This window comes from Pagrus major, chromosome 20 (assembly GCF_040436345.1).
Source record: "Pagrus major chromosome 20, Pma_NU_1.0".
NCBI lineage: Eukaryota > Metazoa > Chordata > Actinopteri > Spariformes > Sparidae > Pagrus > Pagrus major.
Window position 1 is genome coordinate 1,466,999 of NC_133234.1, and position 25,587 is coordinate 1,492,585.

At 42.5% G+C, this 25,587-nt stretch overlaps 1 protein-coding gene across 1 annotated transcript in view; it reads right to left on the reverse strand.

Annotated features, from left to right (window-relative positions):
• The window catches only part of myocd (myocardin), a 28,653-nt gene extending 22,529 nt beyond the window's left edge, over nt 1-6,124 (reverse strand). The window contains exons 1-2 of the mRNA XM_073489062.1: nt 6,048-6,124; nt 561-626 (exon numbers count right to left, since the gene is read on the reverse strand). Of these exons, the coding sequence (XP_073345163.1) occupies nt 561-626; nt 6,048-6,102 (121 nt within the window). The 5' untranslated portion in view covers nt 6,103-6,124. The remainder of the gene's footprint in view (nt 1-560; nt 627-6,047) is intronic.
• Between the last annotated feature and the right edge of the window lie 19,463 nt (nt 6,125-25,587).

Genomic DNA, 25,587 nt, shown 5'->3' on the forward strand with positions numbered 1-25,587 from the left:
GTAATAAAAACTCTCTCTTCCCTAGTTTCTGGTGTCTATCTGTGAAAGTAGTTTGGGTTTTGAGATATCCTCCTCTGACACTTCTACCTCCACTATTACAATACAAAAGAGGCGAATGGGATTTTGGTCGTGGCATTCAGAGCACTGAAAATTTACTTTTAAAAAATGTACACCAACATCTTGAAACAATGTCCCCTCACTCTGGATAATCAACAAAATAAATTGTTAACAGGTTCTGTAGGGGCTGTTTCTTCGGACAATAGTAGCTCCAGTAAAAACTCTTCACAGCACGCTCTGTGGATTATCCAGAGAACAGCGACGTTGTTTCGAAAAGGTTACTAATCCCAAAACCCACTCTGCATGGCCTGATACTGCAACAGGTAAGTGAAAGGTTTTTATGTCAGTCGGAGTTTATTCATACCTTTACATCGTATTACTATCTGTCCCAGGGCTTCATCTGTTCCCCTGCTTGTTCTCTGTGTGTCTCACCCTCCCTGAGTGTGGAAGTGTGAGTGTGTGCCTGCATGTGTGGCAGCTCAGTGTTGGAAGGTGTTACTCACGAGGCATGATGCCTTGGTCTGCCAGCTGCTCTCGTGTCCTCCTCTGCTGAAGTCTTAACTGTAGGACTGAAGGTGGAGGGAGGAGGAGGAGGAGGGTAAGGCAGATGGAGGGGAAGAGCAAAAAGGAGGGGAAAGATGAGAAAGAGATGTGAAAGACAGGTAAGGGACAGACAAAAAGCGGGAAGAGACTGAGAATTCAACCCAATTAAAATGCTGTTTCATAATTCTAACTTCTAACACAAGACACTGATGTCAATTTGGAGTGATTGGACAGACGCTCATGCACATGTATGTACAGTACGCATACAGAAAACACAGACAAAAAAACAACGCTGCTTGCTCACAAATATTTCTGTGAGCAGGATGTAGGGAATGATAAACACAGCTCCTGGCTTTTAAACAGATCTGCTCAGCAGTGTGTGGTCCGCAGCGTGTGCGCACGTTTCTGGTGCTCTGTGTGTGTATGTGTGGTGTAGGTGGGAGTGCGGGGTCATAAACATAGAGCCTCCCCCATGTCTGTTGGTCCGCTTGTGTCTGTGGCTCTTCGGCTTTCTTTTTTTGTCTTTGTCTGTGTGTGTTTTTCCTCCTCGCTGTTATCTGACCGGCTCTTGGTGAGACCCTGGATCTGACACACCAGCATGAAATGTTCCGCCTTTTCGGCGAGGCCCTAATCACATCCTGCTTGTCTTCCCTCTTGTTAATCATCTTCATCAGGTGGTTCACATTCACGCAAATTTGGCTACATTGAAGCGTTTAATGAATTTCCTTAAACCGTTGAGCTTTGACGTAATGGCGTGATGAACAGTTTGACTGAATATCAGTGAGCTCGGGTGCCACATCATAGCGCTCTCCTGGGAGAGCACCTCCATTATGTAACACCAGGCCCTTCCCTTCATCTGACATCTGCTTTAGTTTACAGTGAGGGGGTCGTGACCCGCTGGTCGCAACATCACAGAGAGCAAACGCAGGCATTAGCTGCTGACTGAGGGCTGACCAAAACATGTAACTGATAGACACTCGGACAAGGACCATCCCCTACAATAATCAGCAGCCCACCATGTATACAGACACACATACAGGCAGGATTCGTCTCTTCTGTCAAAGAAAAAACAAGGTGACAAATAGACAGCAGCGGTCAATTTTAGCTAATTCTTCTTTGGTTTTAACTCAGTGGGAGACTCCTCACTGCTCTGTGTTGGGTTGAAAGTGTTAATAATTCTCTGTGAAACAACACAGCAGCGGCCGTATAACCTGCTCTTTTATGCTCAATTTGATTATTACAGCTTTGCTTACAAAGGCTAACATTTAAGGCTAACACTGAAACAACCCCTAACCCTGCATCTGCTTCTTCTTGTGAGGAACGCGCTAACATTGTGGCAAGGCAGATGCATTTTAAGTCAGCTAACAGCCTTACTTTTATACAGATATTGTCTCATCTGTAATGGAAAAAGCAAGGTGACAATGACATGTAACTGTTAGTGTTAGTTAATTCTGCGGACCGTCTTTGATTTTAACTCAAGGAGCGGCTCCTCACTGCTCTGTGTTCTGTTTACTGAAAGGGTTATCAATAAATCTTCTTCTGCGGAGCCAAATCCTGATGCTGTAGAACCTGCAGTGCTTCTAACAAGCTAACTTTACAGTAAGGCTGCTGACAACGGCCTTTTTTCCTTTTTAATACACGCACGCAGGTTTTTGTCTCTGTTGTTTTGGAAAAAGCGACGTGACAAATCAAATGTTCCTGTCAGCTAGTTCTCCAGCTTCTTTGACTTTGACTCAAGCGACGTCTCATAGCTGCTCTGTTTGCTGAAAGGTTATCAATAATTCTGTCTGAAAAAGCACAGCAGCGGCGATATAATGTGCTCATACTCTTAACTGAGCTTCCCTCAGACCGTACGGTTGTCTGTCCTGATTGCAAAGAGTACTTGTCACAGAAAGAGGACCCGAGCCAGGCTGTGTAATCACAGATCACTGAACCATACGATACTCTGCCTCTCCCACTGTTGACTTTGAAACTGAAGCCATTTGTTTTAACTTGGAGTTTCTTGACAACAGAGGACATACAAATCCACAGCCACATTTACAAGTTTTCAGATTTATAGTGTAAATAAATTACCATTTGGCGTGGTTTGCAATGGTGAAGTGGTGATAATTACACAAGCCAGTGTAGTGATATTCTGATTTATTGTCCTCCTGTGCCTCACACATTCACACTAATAACAACACCACGCTTCTACACTTAAAACTCCAACATCTCAGCCAAAGAGACTGGTTGCATTTGTTACATGAATTCTCCTGAACTTTCCCTCAGCACTTGGAGGAATGTGGTCACGACAGATGTATGAGCACGACTGTATAACTTCTAATAAACAGGTATCCCTAAATGAAGTATTAGGTTTATTTTAGTCTAATACCTCTGCATAAAGTGAAAATCCACCTTAAAACAGAACTCGCATATTTTATTCCAGTGGTCTTGGAAGGTTCGAGGCAGATTTGTGAATGTCAGCCAGCGGCAGATGCAGTAGAGCCAGTACTCCACCATTAAGATACAGTTTCTGGAGCAGCTCCATTGACAGTGACTTATAGTCAACACTGGAATAGTAGGCTGATGTAGAAAATAACTCGAGCACACGAGCCAACCCATTCCACAGGTAAGTGCTTTTTTATCTGCTGCCAGAGTGTCATTCATTGTCAGTGGAGGGTGTCTAGGTTTTGTCTCTCATACTATGACTTATTTTCACTTTTGTCAGAAATATTATCAAAGATCAAGAATTTACCAGGAACAGTGGAGTCAATCAAAAGTTCCACTAATATGAATACAAAATGAAGGCCTGACAGTAGAGGCTGCTGCTTTGTCGAAGAATGAAGTTCGAGAAAAATGGAACTAACGTGACTTATTATAATGAATTTAAACACAACGTACTAGCTTAGGCCTGAACCACGTTGTTAGTTGATGTTGTTCTGTTCCTCACTTGAGTGACAAGCTAACGTTATGTTAATGTAGTTGCATTTTAAGTTGACGCTTAATTTTTCCCTTGACAGTATCCAATCCAAAATTCGTTCTATTAAAGGATAACTTCGTAAGAACTGCAGGATGTCTCTTTTTTACGTTAGCTTAAAGGACAAAAATAGCTTGGTTTACTGACTGGGCACACCGTCAGACAGGGGGAGGCCCGCTTGGGAGTACAAGGCTTGTTGTGTGAGTTCACAGTTACAGATCGAGTATTAACTTTTCTTTTCCACATTGTGTTTGAACTGAGACTAAACAGTGACAGCTAAACTTACAATATATGAAAAATAACACATTGGCTGTATTAACCACTGCAGAAAAGAATATTTTGGATGAATCAGTATCAAAATAAACAAAATATTTTTTCATATTTTCGATTAAGTAGTCTTCTCAGGTGAGAACATCCAGCATCAATATGTTAAAAAAAAAATCAGAATTGGGTATGGAAGCTGATAAGAAACAGGTGTTTTGTGACGGCGGCGGCTGTGTGTGGTGCTGGTTTAACATATGGTTGACACCTTAATGTATTGATTTAACTTATATTTGACGCCTCTGTCACACTGTTATGTAATGGCAGTGAGCTTAAGAGCGCGGGCCACAGCCCTTTGAGCTGTTAATCAAATCGGCATGAGAACAAGTCAGTAACATACACACTCAGAAAGCACTGGTCAGTCCACGGGGAGCACTTACACGAGATCTTTATCTTTCCTTTTTGCTTCAACCATGCAGCAGCAGTTCTCATGGCTTTGATAATGTAGCTCCAGCACGGTGCAAAAGGAGCCACAACAGTTGGTTTTCATGGGGTGCAGAGTGTAACTCAAGTCGCTGCAGTTTAAAGAAAACTGTAAATCCTGGACGACCTGATTGTCTGAGACTCCCCCTGTCATCGGCGGTTATCACAGGGAGAATTACAGGCAGTTTTACTTCTCTTACGCTCAATATGTTACTCGTGCACTCATAAATTCACTCAACCAGTCATGTCTGTTGTACGGTGTATTAGCCAACATTAATCCCTCCGACTGTAACATCAAGCAGACTTGTAGGAAGACGACCTTTATGGCAGTAAAGACAGTATCTCTACATCTGTCCCATATTAACCAGCTAGAGCACGTGGGTTAGAACAACACAGATCCTGAGCCAGCTTGGTAAAAAAAATCCTCCTGCTGTTTTTGAACACGGCCGTCCACCCTGTCACGTTCCCTGGAGCACCAGAGGTCATTTCCCACCCTGCCGATGTGCTCTAAACAACTCAGAGGAAAAGCATCATTTACCCTGCCATTTTTGGGACGCAATTACAGCTCTCAGGGAAAGTGGAAGTAAGGACTGAAGCCGGCCCAGCCAAGAGTTTTTACATTCACAGCAGTGTGAAGTGTTGCTTTCAGAGGCGATCATGTATATCAAGCTTCACAGAGTACAGAGCAGGGTTTGAGCTCTGTTGTTGCCACCATCAGTTACATTTTCCTCAGGGAGATGGCAGTGTTGGTCAGACTACACACACTGAAGTGCTTCAGTGCTCACACACACACACACACACGCACGCACGCACACACACACACACACACACACGCACGCACACACACACACACACACACACACACACACGCTTAGTCTCACACAATGTATCTTTAAAATAAAGACAGTTACAGAGAAGAAATTGTAGGTGTGTGTGTCAGAGAAAAGGAGAATGATGGAGTTGAAGTGTGTGTGTGTGTGTGTGTGTGTGTGTATGTGTGTGTGTGAGGGAGACAGATGAATAAAAAGCCACAACAGCTGCTGTGTGTTAAGGGGAGTTTAAATCAGAGTGGTAGTTCGTACCCTTCCTCCCTCTTTGATATTCCCAGGTACACACACACACACACACACAATCACACACACACACACACACATACTGCACATTATCAGCTTCCAACTCAGCCATATTAAGATAACCTGTGACCTCTCTCCAGTCTCTAATCTCCCTTTATCAGCGTGCACAGTGTGAGAGTGTCTCACTGGCTTGCCTCAGCAGCAGCAGGTTGGCGGCTGGCACGGAGCAAGTGCACAAACCTGCCCAAGACATCACGATCACATGTCGTGCTTTTACGAGGAGGCGGATGAACATCAAAGAACACGCCCAGCTGTAAATCCATCACGCTGTGACAGGGCGCGTTGTTACGGCTCTGTGCTCAGGAGGATTTCTGACTTATGCTGGCCTCCCTCTGGTATTCCTCGTACCATCACATCACATGCCCGCAGTATATTACACACACCTGTCACTTTGCTGGTGTTACTGAAGAGAATATCGAGAGTGTCAACACAACTCACCCGTGAGGACGGATGAATGACATCATGTACAAAGGATTGCCTATAAATGCCAAGTGTTGACAAACTGTTTGTGAGCCTCTTGAGAATAAACACAGCTGTACACAGAAACAGTGAGAGTGCATACACAGACACAGAGAGGTTTAAAGAAGACACATGTCAATCATCTTCTGGCTTACCTGATCTAAACTTGCTTCGTATCAGTATGGAGTGTTCAGAGCCCAGAAGAGTCATAATGCTTACAGTACAGTTCCAGTGTTCAAGAGTTGCAAAATAAAGTCACACACACTTGAGAAGCGGTACACACTTCGACCCCCGTGGCCACCTCTGGACGCCAGACTGAGATGAGATGGAGCTAACCCAGCCTGCCTCATCAACAGCTCTCTCAGAAAACCAGTGTAAGAAAAATCACACACACACTGGCTGTCCTGTATCTCTGTCAGCCAGTGTGCACACCAGCAGCAGCCTCTGCTCTCTGTGCTGCTCTCTCTCTTCCTGCCTCCTCTTCTCTGCTCTCTCTCCCCCGCAGGCTGCTGTGGGAGTGTGTGAGTCTGAGGCTGCTGAAGCTTTGGTCCCATCTGAGAACTCTGAGCCGGGCCAGGGACAGCACACAGAGATATGCCCTGCTCGGGGAGGGGCTAACCAGCCAGGGTTTCCTCTAAGCCCCGCCTGTCCCAGCCCGGAGGCTGGACAGGGCTTGGCTGATGACTTCTTCCTCCCTTGCCACCAGTGTAAATATATCAGCCTATCAGCCCGGCTGACTGTCATTAGAGAGGGAGAGCAAGATCAAGATAGAGACACAGAGGCTGATAGTGGAGCAGCAGTACAGCCAGGAGGGAAGAAGTGGAAAAAGCAGGGATGGCAACAAGTTTTCTTTTAGCAGATGAAAAATAACCTGTCAGCTTACATTTAACTGCTCTCAATGGCATACATAGGTGAAATGTAGACAATAAACACAAACTGTCTCACTGAACATAAACTTTAACCCTTGCTGTACAGAAAACATATTCAACAGGCTCTTGCTGTGCGGCCGTTGGGATGTGTTAGGGGCGGGGAGTGATGTGTTACAAGAAACACAGGGAACGATTACTTTTCAAGTTCCTGTCTCTAAAACTGTACTTCTACTCTTTACTGTGAACATTTTTAAAATCCATAATCTACTTTTTACTTCTCTAGTTTGCCAATTATACCTTTGTTACAGCTAGTCTGCTCCAAATGTGGAGAGTTAGAGTCGGGGGAAAATCCAGAACAAGCAGCAGCTTCCAATGATCATCCCCGGCTTCATCTGGTCACTGTTTAGACCAAGATCTAAAAAAGACAACAGATACATTGTGTCTGTTGTAGAGAAAGCCTTGATGTGTCCACTCTCATTTCAAAAACTCCTCCTCTAATATCTACAAGCACATTCAAGTGAGTTGCAAATGTAGTTAGCTAGCTAACATTAGCTATGTTAATTTGTGTGTGTAACATTAAGCTTTGGTGTAATGATAATGACATTAACTTATCTTGTAGTTAAAGGTGCTGCTGGGCTTTTAAATCGCCGTGCTCTAGAAAGCAGTTAACCTGCCAAATAATAATGCCAAATTTTAACAGTAATGTTACTTTCATAATTGCAATTAATGAAAAATACAAATTATTAAAATGAAACGTAACGTGCTCTCAGGGTAATTTATTGACTAGGCACATTTTACTTCTACTAAGGTTTCTCAAATGGTGATTTTTACTTTGACAGGGAAGTCATCTAACTTTAGACTGCATTAACTTTATTTTGACAAATTTCTTGATTTAAAGGAGCAGTCTGTAGTTTTGGGGAAGAAATGTTAATGAGCAGAGAAAGGCTTCATTGGCTGATTATTTTCTGCCTAAACAAACTAAATAAACAAACTCTCTTTGTTTTCATGACTGAATAAACAAACTGACCTTAAAGGACAACACAAGATTTACTCTGTTTATATGTGGCGGACCCTGCCACCTTTCTAGCTTCAAACAGTGTTCTGGCACCTTATTTTCCTCTGAGAACATTTTGTTTATTCACTGATGGACAGAAGTTTGTATTATTACCTCACTAATATTGTAAAGATTAAAATTCTCAGTTTGAATTTCTTCTCCAAAACTACACAGTGTCCCTCAAAATTTGCATTAATCAATATGTTTGTAAATCCCTTCATGTAATGTGAAAGGTGTCTCTTGCAGTAACACGTCTGCAGAGAATGGTATTTCTACTCTGCTGGTCCCCTCAGCTCGATGGAACATTTTAGCTCCTTTCAGCTTTTTGTTTTGGTTTTATAGCCTGCTACTTTAATGTTTCGGTTCAGTCTTACACCTTCATCTATCGTGTTCCCAGCAGCTGCAGGAGGCTATTTTTAGTAAGTGGAGCATTAAGCTGCTAAAGAGCCACAAGTTTCTCCTCAAAACCGTGCAACTGTTTGCTGTCATATAATTTATATCAGCTGTAAAAGAACATCACCTCATGCCACAGATGAACTGCATTAATGTCTAATATTTTCCAATACTCAGCCCAATGAGATAGGTTATAAGATATGTCATGATTTTAAGAGCCAAAGTCACATCCTTTCAAGTTTCCCTCATGGGAGCTTATTTCGTAAATCTTTGTATGGTAGTGAACGGAGGGAGACAATTTATTTATTGATCCTGTTTTAATTGTGTCATGAATCACACATATGATGTTTGTCAATTTAAAAGATCATTTTCCAGGTCAATAATGTCTCAGATATAATCTCAAAATACATCATGATAAAGACGACACAGCCAACAGTGTCGTTAGTGGTGTCGTCTCCTAACTTAAACATTGTAGAGCTGCTCCTGTATATTAGCAGCTCACAGAACTGAACCACAACCAACTCTCCTTTCACAGAACTGCAGTTGTCAATATGAGCACATTTATTATTATTTTACTACCTTTTCTGAGCCCAGTTGGCTCCATGTTGGTGTTGGTGACGTGTGTTGATGAGACGATGTAGTTCACTGAGCACTTTAACACAAAACTACATGAGATTTTACTTTAATTACAACAAACTGAGACTTTATTGACTTGGAAAATTATCTTTTAAATTAACAAATATCATATATGTGATTCATGACACAATTCAAATGGGATCAAACATTTATTTGTCTTTACCCAGTGACTATTGTTTTTTTTGTTTTTCCCACGCGGTCCACCCGAAGGTCTTCAGCTCTCTATGTTCACTCCTTTTTTGCTCCTTTATCTGTTTTTACTTCTCTATATGCTTTGGCAACAAAAATGTATTTACAGTTCGTCATGCCAAGAAAATAAATTCCCTAAAAAAAGACACGAGTGAGGAGAATTATTGGTCACTATGAAAGTCAAGTGTTTGTCAAACTCTGAGTTGAAGTCCAAGCTTTCGTCAAATGCCACATATTTCAAATAATCAAGTGACATTCAAAAAATATGCTCATTATAATTGATTAAAGGGTGTGTGTACACTGAATCACAACGTGTTCTGTAAATGTATATGGGAGGCTTTTTATAGGGGAGCAATGGCATAAATGGATGATTTGAAATCTGCTTATATTGACAAATGATTTTTTATTATAATGACTACATCACTGGTGAAAGCTGAATACAGAATCAGGACTCTGTGTTACCTCTGTAGGCTGGATGTGGTCTTTTTGGATTTTATCGATGTGGACTATGATAAGTGGTCAGTTGAGTGCAGTCAGTCAGCCGGCAGCTGAGAAGCAGGAGGTTTATCTTATCAGCAGTGTGATAGCAGATTCTCTAGCCCGTATTCAACAACGCATCCCTTCCTCCAGCTCCCACATACCAGGCGGACATTTGTCAGAGTTGAACTAAGCTGTGTGCCCGCTCTGCTCAGACAGGCGCTGTTAGCCAACTGCAGCTCCTATACATCGCAGAGCCTCCAAAACGTCTGTCAGCACCGGACGTCAGCCGGACACATCAAGGCTTTCTCTGCAGGCTTTCATTCTCACAGTTGATTTGATCATAATGTGGAATGTGACACAATAGTTAAAAAGTAGGCACAGGTATGTATGGGAATGTCATTTATGTGTCCTTGTTTTTGTTACACAGCAGGTGTCAAAGTCCAGGATGGCTGTTGTTCCAGAGCGCTACTGTCTCCCTAAACCCTGACTAAAAGGGTTCAGTGCTTACAGCTGAGAATGTGGTGAGGCTACATGATGAAATACAGTATGTGTCCCTGGACCAGTCTGGCTTCCTGTCCCTACGTGCACTGAGCAAAGGGCAATGCAAGAAAGTCAAAGGATTAGGAAGTCATTACAACTTATTCCAGGGTAATTGGTCTTGATTTGTTTTAAATATACTACAAGGAAACTACTTTTAGGTCTGAGCGCTGAGGATGAACTGAGGAGTCTCACAGCCTGAGAAAAGAAGCTACAACAAAGTTCACTTTAGTTCACTTTCGTCCACAGGGGCCGCCAGAATCAACTGAAAATGAAGGTTCCTTGTAGCAGCTTTAAGTGCGACATTCGATATGTTTGTCAGCTAGAGTTAAAAAATGGATTGCATTGTTGTCACACTATAACCCAAAATATCTGTTAAAGGAATAGTTCAACATTTGGGGAAATAAAGTTAGATAGGTACGCAGACACCACTTTCTTGGAGCTACAGCCAAAATACAATGATCTTAGCTCAGCATAATTCAAAATGTATTGAATATTTATTGACAGAACATAAAATAACATTAAACCACAAATTTGAATTTTGCAATTTTGAACAAAATTTGTTCAGGTTAAATGAACAAGATACACATTAGTTAGTGACCTTCAGAGGTGCTGCCTGGCTTATTTTTTTTACTTGTGAGAGAGGCAGGCTCGCTAGTTTCCTACATGCTTCCAGTTTTTATGCTGAGTTAGCTAAGCTCAATACTAAACACATGTAATGAGAGCATTTCCCAACATGTTGACCTGCTGAATCTTGAAACCAAGACAAAATAATTACTCTTCTATTTTTGTTTACTGAATTAAGTAAGATGGATACAGTCTTTGTTACAAAAAAAATCACATCTAAGTGAAGTTAGATTGCAACGGCACTATACCAAATCTTTAGGATTAGTTTTGATCTCTGAAAATGTTTCATAGTGGCCTAATCTCTAAGCTAAAATGTTTTTTTTTGTTTTTTGTTTAATGCTGGCATTTCTCTAGATTACATAATATATTTTTCTTGTTCTTGGAATGGAATTTTTGCAGCACTCTCTGTCCTCATGTCATTCTCCTCTTCATTTGATCTCACTGCTTCTTCTTTCCTTTTTAAACTTTTTCTATCTTCCTTTTTATCCCCTTCAGCCCCATCTCCGGCAAGACTTTGTCTCAAAGTTATTATTACCCTTAAAATATCCACTAATTTCCTACCCTGCCACTTCACAGTTTGCTACTGTAAATAAAAAGAATCCAAAAAGAAGTGTGTGGTTACGACAGGCCTTTTCTTCACATTGTTTAAAACCTGCAGCGACACAGCACTAATCAGTCATTGAGAGCTTTGTCCAGAAACAGCTCACTGCTTCTGCCTCGCCGCTATCCATTTTAATCTCTTCACACCATAAACACTGCTTGGCTTTTGTTGCCGAGGAGTCTCCACACACAGCAGCGAGATGCACACACCAAAACATATGATAACTTAATGTAATAAATGACACGTGCACAGAGCCCGTGCGCTGACGTGTGCTGGAGTGAACTCCAAAAACCCGTACAATGCTCAAGTCAAATATTTACATAGAAGCTTCTCGGGCTGCAAATCTATCGCAGACACACACGGGTACATTTGTCTTGTATGCGTGGTGAATGAACACACACAAATTACACAGATGTACATGCACACACACACACACACACACACACACACACACACAGCAGTGCTGCGTCTTAATTAGCAGGTGAAAGTGCTTAAAGGGAAGGTCTGTCAGAGGGTTTGACAGTGTACACACAGCGTCTCAGAGAGATTCCTCAAGAGGTCACACAGCCCTGGCTTAATCCTCCCCTTTAATTGGGCCCTATGTCAACGGACGTGACAAGTCTCATCTGAACTGTCTGGAGCTGCACATGTGTGTGTGCTTGAGTGTGTGTGATTAAAGAAAAAGACAGAGGCGATCACACTCATATACCAATCAGACAGATTCGAGTGCACGTTGTGTACATTAGATACAACAAGCGTGCAGCAGGGTGTCATGGTCCGTCTTCTCGCTCTGCTGTATGAAGCAAAATGATGCTCCTCTCATACAATAAGTCATCGTCTTTGCACAGAGCATGTTAAAAACACACATTCCATAATGCAACAACTGAGCACAACGTGTTTATTGGCCGACTGCGCAGACATCTAGATCAAAAAATGACTGTTAGTGTTTTGTGTGATTTCTTGTGTTTTAGATAAAGCAGATGTGACTAGTTGAAATGCCCAAACTGCACAAAATATCATAAAAATGACGTCCAAATTCAGTGAGGGAATTACAAACACTTCACAACATGTCTGGCTTTTTTTTCTAAACAAGATCGTCGGCACGTTGTCATTGCCATCAGTTCCAATAAATGATGAATCAGTGGTATTCAGTTGACCCTGGCTGCTGATAGGAGCAGACACGTATTTGAAATGCTTTAAATATCTCTGCTCATGTGCCATCCGTGGAATCCAGCTGTCCCTCCGCCATTTGTCTGACAGTGTCACAGGAGGAAGTGTACAGGAATGCACTGTCTGATGTAGCCTGAATGGAACATGTGCTGGACGCCACAGGAGCTGCCCTGTAGAGCATGTACTCAGCTGTTATACTGCAGGAAATGAGAGGAGACTTGAAGGTTTTATTTCCTTCATCTCTTTCTCATCAAGCCTCCTGTCCTCACATCCTTCCTGCCTGCTTCCATCATTGAAGGACAGATTGGATCAAGCAGGGAAATGGCTGGATTATCAATCAGGCAGACTGGACAACTAACTTCAGGTACCAGATGCACCAAAACTCAGGTTCCACGACAGGACAAAAAAAAACAATACATTAGTCACTGCCAAACTTAACAATGACGCATCCTAATTTGAAATCTGAAAATGTTCCTGATCTGATCTGGTCATTGACGGGCCAATATTTTGTCGGAGTCTGTTCCCTGGTCAAATAATGTTGCCCTCCTGGTACAATTGTGTCACCATCTACCAACCTTAACCTGCCATGTGGGTGGCACACATATCAACAGGAAACAGACCCGAACACAACACTGGATAAAAATGGGTCTGATACATGAAAAAAAACAAAACAAACTTAATCTTAAACTTAATATTTAATGGCAATTTCAAGTTTAACATTTGAAACTTTATATATATTTATTGTAAGTTACCCCTCACAGCCTACGTGCATTAGCTTCACGGCCCACCAAAGGGCCGCGGCCCACACTTTGGGAGTCGCTGGTCTAACAGTTTGATACGGACATACAAAGGAGGAGGATTTGAGGAGAGAACATAGAAAGGATGAAGGAAAGGATGGGTTGGAGTGCTGGTACGGAGGTGTGTGTGTGTGTTGAGGGTGGGATGAGGCAGGGCATTACGATGGAGGAGGAGGAGGATGGGAGATACAGGGCTGATAGAGTGCGGGTAAGGAGTTTGTTTGACGACAAGAGATGAGTTTGTCAGGTCAGGAGTGCACAGGATATGGGTGGGGGGTCTTGGAGGGCACTTTGTGTGTGATTGTGTGTGTGTGCATGTTTGTAGAGGGGCGGACACAGTGGCCTCCCTCAGCAGCAGCTGTGTTTTATCAGTCTGAGTGTTGCCTTGTTGCTCTGTCTTAGATAGCAGCTCTCCTCTGCTCACTGCCCCGATGCTGGGAGGCTCTCAGGTAAACACTGATGTTTAAAAAACCAATCAGGATGCTGGAGAAAGAGTCATGAGGGCACGGTTACACATACGCAAATGCAGGCGAATGACCATCACCTGCCACTGCTGACTATGAGTGGTGCAGGATGTGAGGCATACGGAACTCAGCTGCGACTTCGCCCATCAAACTATTGACAAAAGTACACATTTTCTTCATGTCTGTGACGTATTGTACAGACACTGAACCTGTAGTGACAGGTGTAATGTTGCTGGTTTGAGAGCAACATTAACAGATCATTACCATGCTCTGTTTGCTGAGAACCATGCGTGTGACGTGGGAAAAAATAGGTGACACACCGAATCTCAAGATGACGTTCTGGTATTACTTCCAAGTCAAAAGAGGCACATCGTTAGCTAACTACAGGGTGGCAGCTCTGTCTTGCTCTTTTTTAATTTGGTTAAGTTTAGTACAATGATTAATGATGTTGCCTCTGTAGCATTTTTTTTTTTTTTACAAGACTTATTTTAAAACAAATCAGCTGGAAACATAAAGTCAGTTGGAGACTGCAATTTCAACCAACTTAGCTTAATTAACTACAACTAATAAAATCTGATGTTGACAGTTTGAATTGACCATTCCTAGCCAGATAACAGAAATTCCTTTGTTTAATCGCTGTCTGAAATCATGGACCCATTGCTTTGAAAGTTACCTAAAAGTTTCTGTGATAAATATTCTACCATCTGATCATAATTGTACCATGGCTGAACGAAAAGCTTGACGGGCCCTTTGACTCGGATTTGTGAAGAGTTCATCATGGAGCCTGTTTCCTTCACATATTTTGCGTCAGTGTTAAAGTGAACCTGAAGCTATGTTTTTGTAAGCTATCATTTGTCATTTAGCTCCTCTGTAAAAAAAAAAAGTCATCGGGTGATACGAGGTCAGAGGATGGAGGCTGGATTCGTCAACAGAGAGACTTTATCAGCACCCAATCAGTCTTATCAGAAAATAGAGGAGTTTCTCACGACACAGGCCGACTGGCTAAAAACACAAAGACGGGAGAGAAAAGCAGAGATCATGAAAGGCAAACATAGTGAGTGAAATATAAAGAATATAAGAGGATAGAGAAGGAAAGAGAGAATGGTGTAGGGACAAGGCTGGAGGAGCCAAACGTATACTATGAGAGGAGAAAAGAGGTGAAGGAGGGTGGGAAAGTGAGAATGAGACGTGGACAGAGCCAGACGTGAAGTCAGGTCCAGTGCGCTCCCTCTGCCTCTGAGCTGTGGTTTATAATGAAGAAGTTCCAGGGGGAGCGAGCTGAATCCAAACCAGAAGTGACAGAAAGACGAGCCCGAGCCAACAGCCTCCCCTCCTGTCTCCACTTACGTCGCTCCTTTGTGCTCTCTCTCCATCTTTATCTTGTCTGTAGCTCGGTCACCTTCGCTCTGCTCTCTCTCCTCTGGCCTCTTGGCCCGTGGGTCCGAGCAGCGCATGTCTGCCGCCGGGGTGTAAATGTCAGTGTGTTTGAGAGACAGCGGCGCTGCAACCAATCCAAATGGAATCCCAAAACACAACAAGAGCATGAGGGAGATAGACTGTCTCCACATCATGTAAAAAAAACAGAGACACAGAGGGAGATGCTGTTTTGTGTTTTTGTGGTTGTTTAGATTTCGGCAATTGACTTTGCCTCCGCTGTAGTCTGCAGCTGCTGGCGGGTGGCCACGGCAGCGTAGGCAGGAGGTGGGGGGAGCTGTGTGTCTGTGAGGCTTCAGCACAGAGACGGGCCTGCATCACCACAGCTTAACTCTAACTCCTGCCTATTACCAAGGGCTATGGGCTGGCTTTATGTGGTATTCCCAAAACTTCACTATCAGAAATTTAATAACTCAAAGTCTACTTTGTTGTTGTTAATGTGTGTGTCCGTGACTAACGGGCCAGATGAAAGGCACATCAAGAGGAACAGCCATCTATGCCAAGCAAATGTCTTTCATCATGCTTGACGGAGTTATAAAGAGAAACCAATTAAGTAAAAATTAGTGAATTTGAAATAGAGTTACTGAATATTAGTTGAAATAATCCCAGGGCCAGCAGTATGGATTAAACTGCGGCATGCCATGAGTCGGGTTTTGTTACGGTGACTGGTAGAGAGATCATCAGCCGTGTCAACGTAAGCAGACTGCCTGAAGTGAACCTGAGTCACAGCTCAGTGTGTCTTTATCTCTGCAGAACCCAGAGACAGTGAAAAGATCAGTCATGGATGATGAGAGGTGGACTCACACACAGTCACAGCTGATGGACAGCGATGAACTTTTGAGATGAAGATGCCGACCACATTATCATCATCATGTTGTTGCTGCTGATTACATTCACCCTGACACAGATTCAAAAGATGAACTACGTGTTTTGGTATCTTTCTAAATAAATAGCTTTATGTATGTTCGTACTTTTTGTAGCATGAAGGAGTTAAACACTTTAATTTTGTTCTGCAACCCTGTGTTGTATAGTGACGACTAAATTACCTTGTTCACACACACACACACACACACACACACACACACACACACACACACACACACACACACACACACACACACACACACACACACACTCGACAAGACAACAGGTGCAAGCTTATTGTTACATATGTGCATGGGCATGTTAGTACAAATTTGAGATACTTGTACTTTACTGAGTCTTTTCTTTTCATTACACTTCCTACGTCTTCTTCACTGGAATTGTTTGACAGCTTTAGTTTATACACGAAAGGTCAAACAGTTCACAGTTCATGCTTCACAAATGTAAAGAGATGCAGCTTTTCCTTTTAATAATTTGAATTTATTTTGAATGATTTTAGCAGATTAATTTATCACAAAAACAATCTTGAGTTTCAGACTTTCTATTGTTAAAAATAGCTCCAGTTCAACCAACAAACACAGTAAAGTCCTGTTTTTACATGAATCATAATAATCTAATGATAAAATACATAAAAGTACAGCAGTCACAGGAGACCGTTTTTCTACTTTTAGCTTTAAAACTTTCAGAGAACTGAGAACGTATCGTGTAATGGACAGTACAAATGATGGCATTCTTATGTACATTGATATGTGTGTAGTGACTCCATAAGCCTGTAAATATAGAAAGTGAAGACTGAGCTGTAACTAGGGTTAAAACAATTTTAAAAATGGCACACTCGATCTACATCTCCATCACATGACTTTAACAAGCAGTCACAGGGGTGCAGGCCCACCATAGCATCGTTACAGAGCTCATAGACGACATAAAGAAAAGACCCAATAGTAAAAATATTTAGCTATCTGGATCTCCCGAGCTGGTCCAGCACTTCCAAATGGGCTGGCTGAAATGGCCTGTCAGCCAGTACATTCTTTCTCTCAATGAGGACGGACCAGAGCCATGTTTTTGTTGGTATGACCCCACCCCACCCTCAACCCCTCCTCCCCCCACTGACGTCTATTTGACAGAGTAAAACATGCTGCTCCAGACGCTGATACCGGGTCAGATCTGTGTTCTTTTGTAAAATACTGTTTCGCAGAGGTTCCACTGCTAATCTGATCTGGGTACAGTGTTTGAGGCAGCTGACAGACAGAGAGCAGACACAGAGGTTGCCACGGGCCACAGACTGATCCCTGGGTACAGAGCTGGTATCTGCTGGGCTGGACTCCACTTGACCCCACAGGACCAGAGACTTATTTATAGGACTACATGTGTGTGTGTGTGTGTTTATCTGCCCATGTGTGCACGTGTGTCCCATGTGTTTGCACACTCACCCATAGGGGAGTTCGTCTTATCAGCACCACGGAGCATTCATCAGGGGTGACATTTTCTGCCGTTCCCCGTTCAAACCAAACACACGGCTACATGTGCTATCTCCACTCTGCGGGATGTTGAGAGGCCTGACTTATGCGACTTGTCAGTAAGAAATTACACTATCGTCATGCCGACCCATTGATTCGGTACGTTGCCTTTTTTATTATTTTTCCTGTGATAGGTAATTTGGTCAGACAAACCTTTCTTTCTTCCTTGCCCGATTCTGAAAGCTGAAACAACAAAGGGGCACCAACAGCTACATGGTCCTGCTTGCTTTTAACACCCCAGGGACGCTCAGTGGGTCATGATTGAATGTTGTTCTAGGGTTCTGAAAGGGGCAGCATGTGCATATGTGGGTTTCTTACTGTCTTTTTTCTTATCTTTGTGCTCTCTCTCTCTCTCTCTCTCTCTCTCTCTCTCTCACTCTCTCTCTCTCTCTCTGTGTGTGTGAGTGTGTGTTAACCCCAGCACACCTTTCCAGGCTTGGTAGGTTTGGAAACTTGTCGAACTGTCGTGATTGAGAGTAATAGGATAAGGCGAAGCTGATGCTGTGGACTCAGCTAACAGGATTGTGAAACTGTGGAAAACTATTGCCTTTACCTCATTGGTTATGGCAATTTTCATGCCCTGAAGGCAGCCTGGGCCCCCGAGTGAGGTGGGTGATCTGCGCTGACAGCCAAATGTAAAAGAGAAACCAAACTGAAACAGAACTCTGAAAGAAAAACTCAAGGTCTGCTTACTCGCTTTTTCCAGAGCTTTCAATCAAATCTTGCGATCTTCCTCATCGAATGGAATTTGCCTAGTTGTTACAGAGACAGCTTTGTCATCCAACTGTGGATACACATTATGATTACTGGGGTCGAATGAGTACTCAACTGAAACCAATACAAATGATACAAGTACAAGAATCACCTGAGTGAAATGTTTTTTTGTCACGCTCGTGATGAAATAAAATCTTCTTTAGGTGGCTAACTCAAGGCGGGCCAACTCCTCAGGTCAAGACTCTGCTGTCCACTTACATCTGAAGGAGACAAATCATTCCTTTGAGGACAACAATGTAAACATATTGTCCAGAGAAGACAGATGGTTTGAAAGAGGAATAAAATAATCCATCTATGTCAAACTGGAACCACCGTCTTTGAACAGAGGAGGTGGCCTACGACATTACTTATCACCCACCTACAATGCAGTACTGAGTTCTCTCCCCAGACAGCTTAACAACCATTCACACCTGGCTCACCTAGCCCTAGCAACCCACATGAAGGCCGGTTGGGCCAATGACCCACAAGTGGCCCTAATGACTCTGAAACTCAGAGCTCACACGTGTCCTAAACAACTCTGTAAGGACACTCCCACACAAAGCTTAAAAGCCTGCAGCTCCCCTCCAGTTAGTTAGAACTGAAGAAGCCTCTTGGGTGAGAGGTGAAACGTCTTCTAGAAACTGAAACAAGTCCAGTTGACTACGATACAGCACTTAGAACCACTGCGATAAATACAAATCCCAGGTCTGTAATGATTGGTCAGATGTGATGTAGGTGTGAACTACAAACAAAACTCATTACTTCATAAGAGTGTTATGTGCTGAAAGCTTGTATGTTGAAGTAAGCATGTATGTATTAAGTCCATTTTTGATAACATTAGGGTTAGCCCAGGAAGCATTGTCAACACTCAACAAAGGCCTGTCACTGCTCTCTTATTAAGATGCATTTATTGTGAAGCATGTGCAGGAGGTGATGATCATCAGCAGTTTAACACACACACACACTTTTAGTTCAGCACAGCAGAAGGATAAAGCACAGCAGACAACAAACCTCGTCCTGCTGTGACAATGCTGTCTGAGTGACTGACTGATAAGTAGGATGCACCAGGGATCGCTTTGTCACAAAAAATGTACTGTGTGACCTGCCATAAGCAAATGAAGGTAACTGAGTTCTGAAACCCTGAATTTTATGATGATGAATTTAATGATCACATTGATGAATAATCTTTTTAATAAGGGCAGGTCCCCTCCAGCCGATACTCGATCCACTTCAAAAGACTAAGACTAAATTAATTTGTCAAACTAGTTTCCAAGGTCAAGAAGTAACTTCTACGTTCAAGATTAAAACAGAAGTCCGCAAAAACACATTCAACTGAATGTGGCACTTCTTCAGTCCGCTAACTTTTGGAGATCCAGAGAAGTTTCTTTGAGCTCAACTGAGCTTTATTTCATTGCAGCACAGACAGCTGTGAAACTCCTGTATCCTGTGATAATTACCCGGTGTACGGTCACAGTGTGCTCAGGACATCGTCTTTGGATTCACTCTGTTGAAATGACAGTAGTTCTGTTACAAATGATTCTAAATGTCACACAGATTAGACATGAGAGGGTTGACTCGTTAATTACTTGCTTTTGTATACTTAATACATGTTCTGGTACAGAGTGAAATGCTCCAAATGCCAATGATCAGTTCAAGAAAATGTGTTTCTAACGTATGAACTCTGTTTTGAGAATGTGCTTTTCTTCAGGGGTGTAGATTATGTTTCATAACTGTGATTATAGAAGTTGTCATCAAAACTTTCTCCATGTTGAATTCAACTATGTTATAATTTGCAGAGTGAGTCTGGGACTTAACTCTAGTTAGTTATAATACAGTATAGTTAGTTGTTATAATAACAAAGGAGAAAACAGATAAAAGCCACAGATCGTTGGATGACCAGTTTAACACACGCTCATAACCACAATTAGATCTGACTCAGAGCGCGAACTTGGTGGGTGAGACAGATGGTGTGTCACAGTGACCAGAGGTGTCACTTTCTGTTTCCCCCCTCACAGACACACACATCCACAGTAAAACATGATGTCATTGGCTGCCTGTCCGCTGAGTCGTGGAACAGCGCCATGATCACAGGCTGAACGACTCACAGGCTCCACACGAGCCGGGAGAATGAGGAGGAGACGAGGGGGAGGGAGGCAGAGTAAATGGCAGGAGAGAAGGTTAGAAACAACTCCACAGTGTCCTCGACCGCAGACAAATGATGCTGGAATCTGAGAGACTGCCAGTGAATCCTGTTCAACAGTGTCTCAGTGTAACATCACATTACTACCAGTTTGATCAAACCCCGAAACCAGAAATAAGCAAACATGGACACTATCCAGAGCAGCATATGATGTTTCTTGTATTAAAAAAGAGACTCAAAAACTGTCTTTCTGTCAAAGTGAACTAACTGAAATTAATGACTCCCATCTGTTTTTTGTGCCTTTATGTCACTTTATGTTTTGGATTCTGGATTTTCTGATACCTTACCAATATTGGAAATACCCCCTTTCCACTCTAAAATGATGGAACCTGCACGGTTGTGTACACGAGTCTATGGACTGATCTGATACCACCTGAGAAATGGGACCCTGCTCCTCTACAGCAGCGTCCTGTACACCTGTATGCAACTAAACAGATTTTTTTACTCCACAAGTAGCCAACTTCCATAAACGGCAAGTGACTTCTCTAACTTCAATAATAATATTAATATTACATCCATACAGGGTTAGCAGTATACAGCTGTTAAAATATATAAATAAATAGGCACTAGTATCGAATCGTACTTCCATTGGCCGATACATCAAGCAGGCATGTGAGTGTGGGACGTCTATGTTCTACTTAGCCTTTTCTCGATCTTCAGATCACATCTTACAGTCTTCATCGGGGTTATACCAAAAGGTCGAAAACTGATAATGATGATGTTACACGCATCTGCTGATGAAGAACGTGGTTGACAAAGTGGTTGAAAGCTCCCTGAAAAAGCTAGTAAGTAGACCCTGAATAAGGTTTATTTTGTCAAACTAGTATTTCTGAAATTCATGAAAAATCACCTTCAAGCTCAGCTGGCCATGTTGTAAAAAATACTTGTTAGTATAGTTACAATACAAAGGTTGAAATTAACTACAGTATGTCATTAATGGACTAAAGTTAACAACAAAATATAAAATCCGAGCACACAATGGAGCATCTCTCCTGCAGGGCTGCAGACAGCGCTGTCAGCCAAAGAGTGAATCACAGTGATAGGCAGGAGAGGAGGTTCAACCATTATCTGGTTTAAAAGTAGTTTAGCCAACTTTGCTAAAATACATCACAGGAGTGCTGCAGGCTGTCCAGCGTTACGCTGATCTCCATTTCTACCCCCCTCCCCTCTCAGTCTCAGGATATTCAGGATGATTCAGGATACTTAGTTAAGATAAAATGTAGGTTTTCATTGTGTCCTAAAGTGCTGGAAAAGCCTGGAAGTGCACCTTGAAATTGCTTAAATAGTGCTTACTCTTGACTGTGAAAAAGGGGCACAAACCCTACGATGTACTGTCTTTTCTTGGGTCCATCTTCGGGTCTATGACTCTGATGTAGTTGATTTTACGTTCAGACTCACTGTCAGCTGTGGCACATATAAATAACGTGACACCTGTATAAAAAATGACAGACATGGTCAGATTTCAACCAGTCGTCTGATAACAACACTGTAGGTGACAGCTGTCTGCGGAGCCTCTGTTTGGTAGAGACAGGATTAAACTCTCAGATGCAAACAGGCCTTGACATATGTATACACACACACACACATCCTCACACACACAGATCCCCGTCATCTGTGCTCCGTGTTTGCGTGTGATGGGAGTCACCTCCGCACCGTGCTGACAAGGAGGACTTTCACTCTCTGCATACTTCACACAAGCCTGCAAACTGTCCACCGCTCCCCTCAACTGCTCATCAGCTTGACTGACAGCTCGCAAATGTTTGGGCTTCTCGACAAGTCCGAGGGCGCAATTTGTCAGATAAACAACTATCAGAAGCAGACAACTGGCTTGTCAGACGAGGAGGCAGCAAATTGGAGAAACTGAATGCAGGAGAGAGGTCACTGGTGTTATCTCTGTCAGTGTGTCCTGTTCACTAATCAGGCCATTAGTGAAACAGATAACAGGAATCTTTTTCTCTGAGCTTCTGAGTGTTCTTACCTTTTTTGCATGTTCATGGTCTCTTTTTGATTGAAAAACCACAATTCCGTTTGCATCACCTTAACTGTGTTGTTAAAGCTTCAAAGTTAACCAGCAGGGGCGTGTGTGAGTCGTCTGAATCTGGCAAAGGAGCCCGTTTCAAGTGTGACCTTGTATTGTGCTGCAGGAATTGGCTGCATGGTGATTGGGAACGTGCTGCCTGGCGACTCTTATCATTCCTGTCTGTCAGAGACGGGAACACTCAGCCTGTGGGGATGGCTGCCTGAAATTCTCTGGAGAGGTCTGCTGTTGGCTCAGGCTCTGCAGGTCAGAGATCACATCAGGCACTGGACACATACCCGGACGACGGGAGAGAGGAGGGTAGAGGTTGTGGAGGTACTGCCTGCCTACTGTAGCTATTTCAGTTACGGAGAAAAAGTAATTATTTTGATAATAATAAAATGTAGCGGACAGGTGAGAGAATAACTTGGTAAATATCAAGTGATGAGTGAATGTGGGGCACCAAAACAGGTGCGACGGGAGTAAGACAGTCTTGTGGGTAAAAAGAGACAACGATATTAAAAGTAAAGAAAATGATCATAAATTTGGAAAAAGAAGGAGAAAGTTGGATGAGAGCAATGAAAAGTATGATTTACACTGACGGACCTTTGAAGCTAATTACATCTGAACTTGACGTGATTGTCGGTACCAGCTTAGAATCCCATGAATTATGGTCACATTGGATGAATCGGCACCAACCTGAACTCAATTCCATAATGTGCCAACTTTCAGTGCCAACGCTAGATGTAGAGTATCTGCAGTGTGTTAGAAAGTAAGGCTATCACTATGCTTCTAACAAAGTTGTTGAATGGGAATTGGGAATGAGGATGGTTGGGTGATGAGGGGAATTGCAAAGTTGCAACAATCCAGCACTTATGCCTACATTATACAGGGATTTTCCCGGTGCAGGTGTGGAAATAAAAGAAAATAGAGCACTGGTATCGGATCGGTACTCAACAGATATCCTGAGCTAAGACAAGCCTTTGTCATTAGGCTTTGTGTTTGGACATGGTTTGCTGACACAGTGTATGCCCTGGTTGATTTTAGTGTGTCAGGGATGGCTAAGTGAAAAAGTTGTATAAAGCCTTTTGTGGCAAGTTAGAGAATGGAAAAAAAAATCCAGCCTGCCTTCACCAGAAAGACAACCATACCAACCGTCAATTGTGAACGCAGCTTATGAAGACAAAATGATTGTTTCTTGTTTCGCGGTGGGCTCTTGTGGCCAGGCAGGTGAGGTACTGTACAGAGCGACAGAGGCCACTTAGGGAGGAGGTTGGGGTGGACGGTCAGGTTAAACAACCAAGGAGACCGCTGTTTACGTCCAGTATGAAGCCAACAGTCAACGGTGAGTTATTTGTACGTACTTAAGTTAATGTAACTTAAGTACGTACGTAACATAGCTAAGTTCGTTACACAATTTAAAACACTAACATAGTTACCCACAATGTTTTCCTAAACCTAACAAAGTAGTTTTCTTGCCTAACCTAACCAAACTTTTTATGAGGAAGGTCTGAGGCGCCTGTCGCTGGTACACTCCAACAGTCATGTTGTTTTGGTGCTGGTGACATACTGAACTATTCAGTTGTTTAGATATGAGGATGTGTTGAAAAGATCTTGGGGTGTTGAGTTAGAGAGAAGTGATCTCACCAGACCTCTGAAGCCCACTACATTAGCAGTTACTAGCATAACAAACCTGAACCTCCAACCACACTGTCAGCTGCATTGTGGGTAAGTGACACAGAGTTTTGAACAGAAAAAAGAACGCGTGGAATAAAAGAGACGCTATCTCTGGATCTCACAGAAGTGAAGAACATTTTCCCCTAAAGATTCCATAAATAGACAAAGCAGATACAGTTTGACATAAGTACACATTTATTTTTCTGTATTAACATAAAATATAAAATGGACTCCTTTCACCCCATTCTCCTCTTCTTATTAGACACAAAGCCCAGTCTTTCCACTTCGTGATTTCAAAGTAAAGCCAACTAGCACAATGCTTAGTATCATTCGACAGCTGTCTACATCAAACCAAAGCAAACAGTGGATCAAAAGCCAGATACCTGTTGTAGCTCTTCTTCATTTTAATGAAATTTCCAAGGTGTATTGAAAATGAAGTACAATGTACATAAACAGAGAATGATCAGACTAGATTGCTGTCCTGAGCGTTAATTGAAGAACATCTGTAATGAACACATACTTGACCCCTGATAAGATCTCCATACAACTGGCTCGAATGTGCTCTCAGTCTAAAAGTTGTTGTTTTTGCTGAAGCTGATTCCCATAGCTCCTGGTATGTCAGCTGAAACCCTCTGTGCCATGTTATACTTGGCATTTGGGATAGGCAGCATTTAGGAGACATTTGGAAGTAACATTTGATGGATTCTCTGTTCCACACTTTAATGAACAACATATCTAGAACAGGGGAAAGGCCAGAATCTGAGCATTAGATAGTGAGGCTTATCAGTCACAACACTCAGCCTCAGTCTGCCTGTCAAACAGACACTATTGCATGGTGAACTGGGATTATCTTGTGTTGCTGTGGTCCAATGTGTTTCCATCACCACAGTTAGCCTATATTAGTTGTTGAATACAGACACTTGTGGTTGGTGGAGTAAGGCACATGACTGCAGCTTTTGCCAGTACTGCCAAAACCACACAATGGACCATCTGGCAAGTGTGAAAGCAGTTAATATGTTTCCAGTGCTTATTCTTAAAGCTCAACTAATCAATATTTTGTGTATTAACAAAGAATCAAATGACTGTATGGAAAAGTGTAGATTGCTATCTCTTTATTCTTCTATTCAAATAGAAATTATTTCCGGAAAATTGATCAATAATTAAGTTAATTAAATATCTTAATTTTTTTTATATATTTCAGTGGAGGATGAGTTCAGGAGTGTCTCAGTCTGAGGAGTGGAGCTGCTCTGTAGTCTGGTGGTACAGCAGCAGATACTTCTGTATCTGTTGTCAGATGGCAGCAGGGTGAACAGACTGTGGTTGGGTAGGTGTTGTCTTTTTGTATCTTTGGGCTCTGTGCAGACATTTCACTTCACTGATGCTCTGTAGATGGTACCA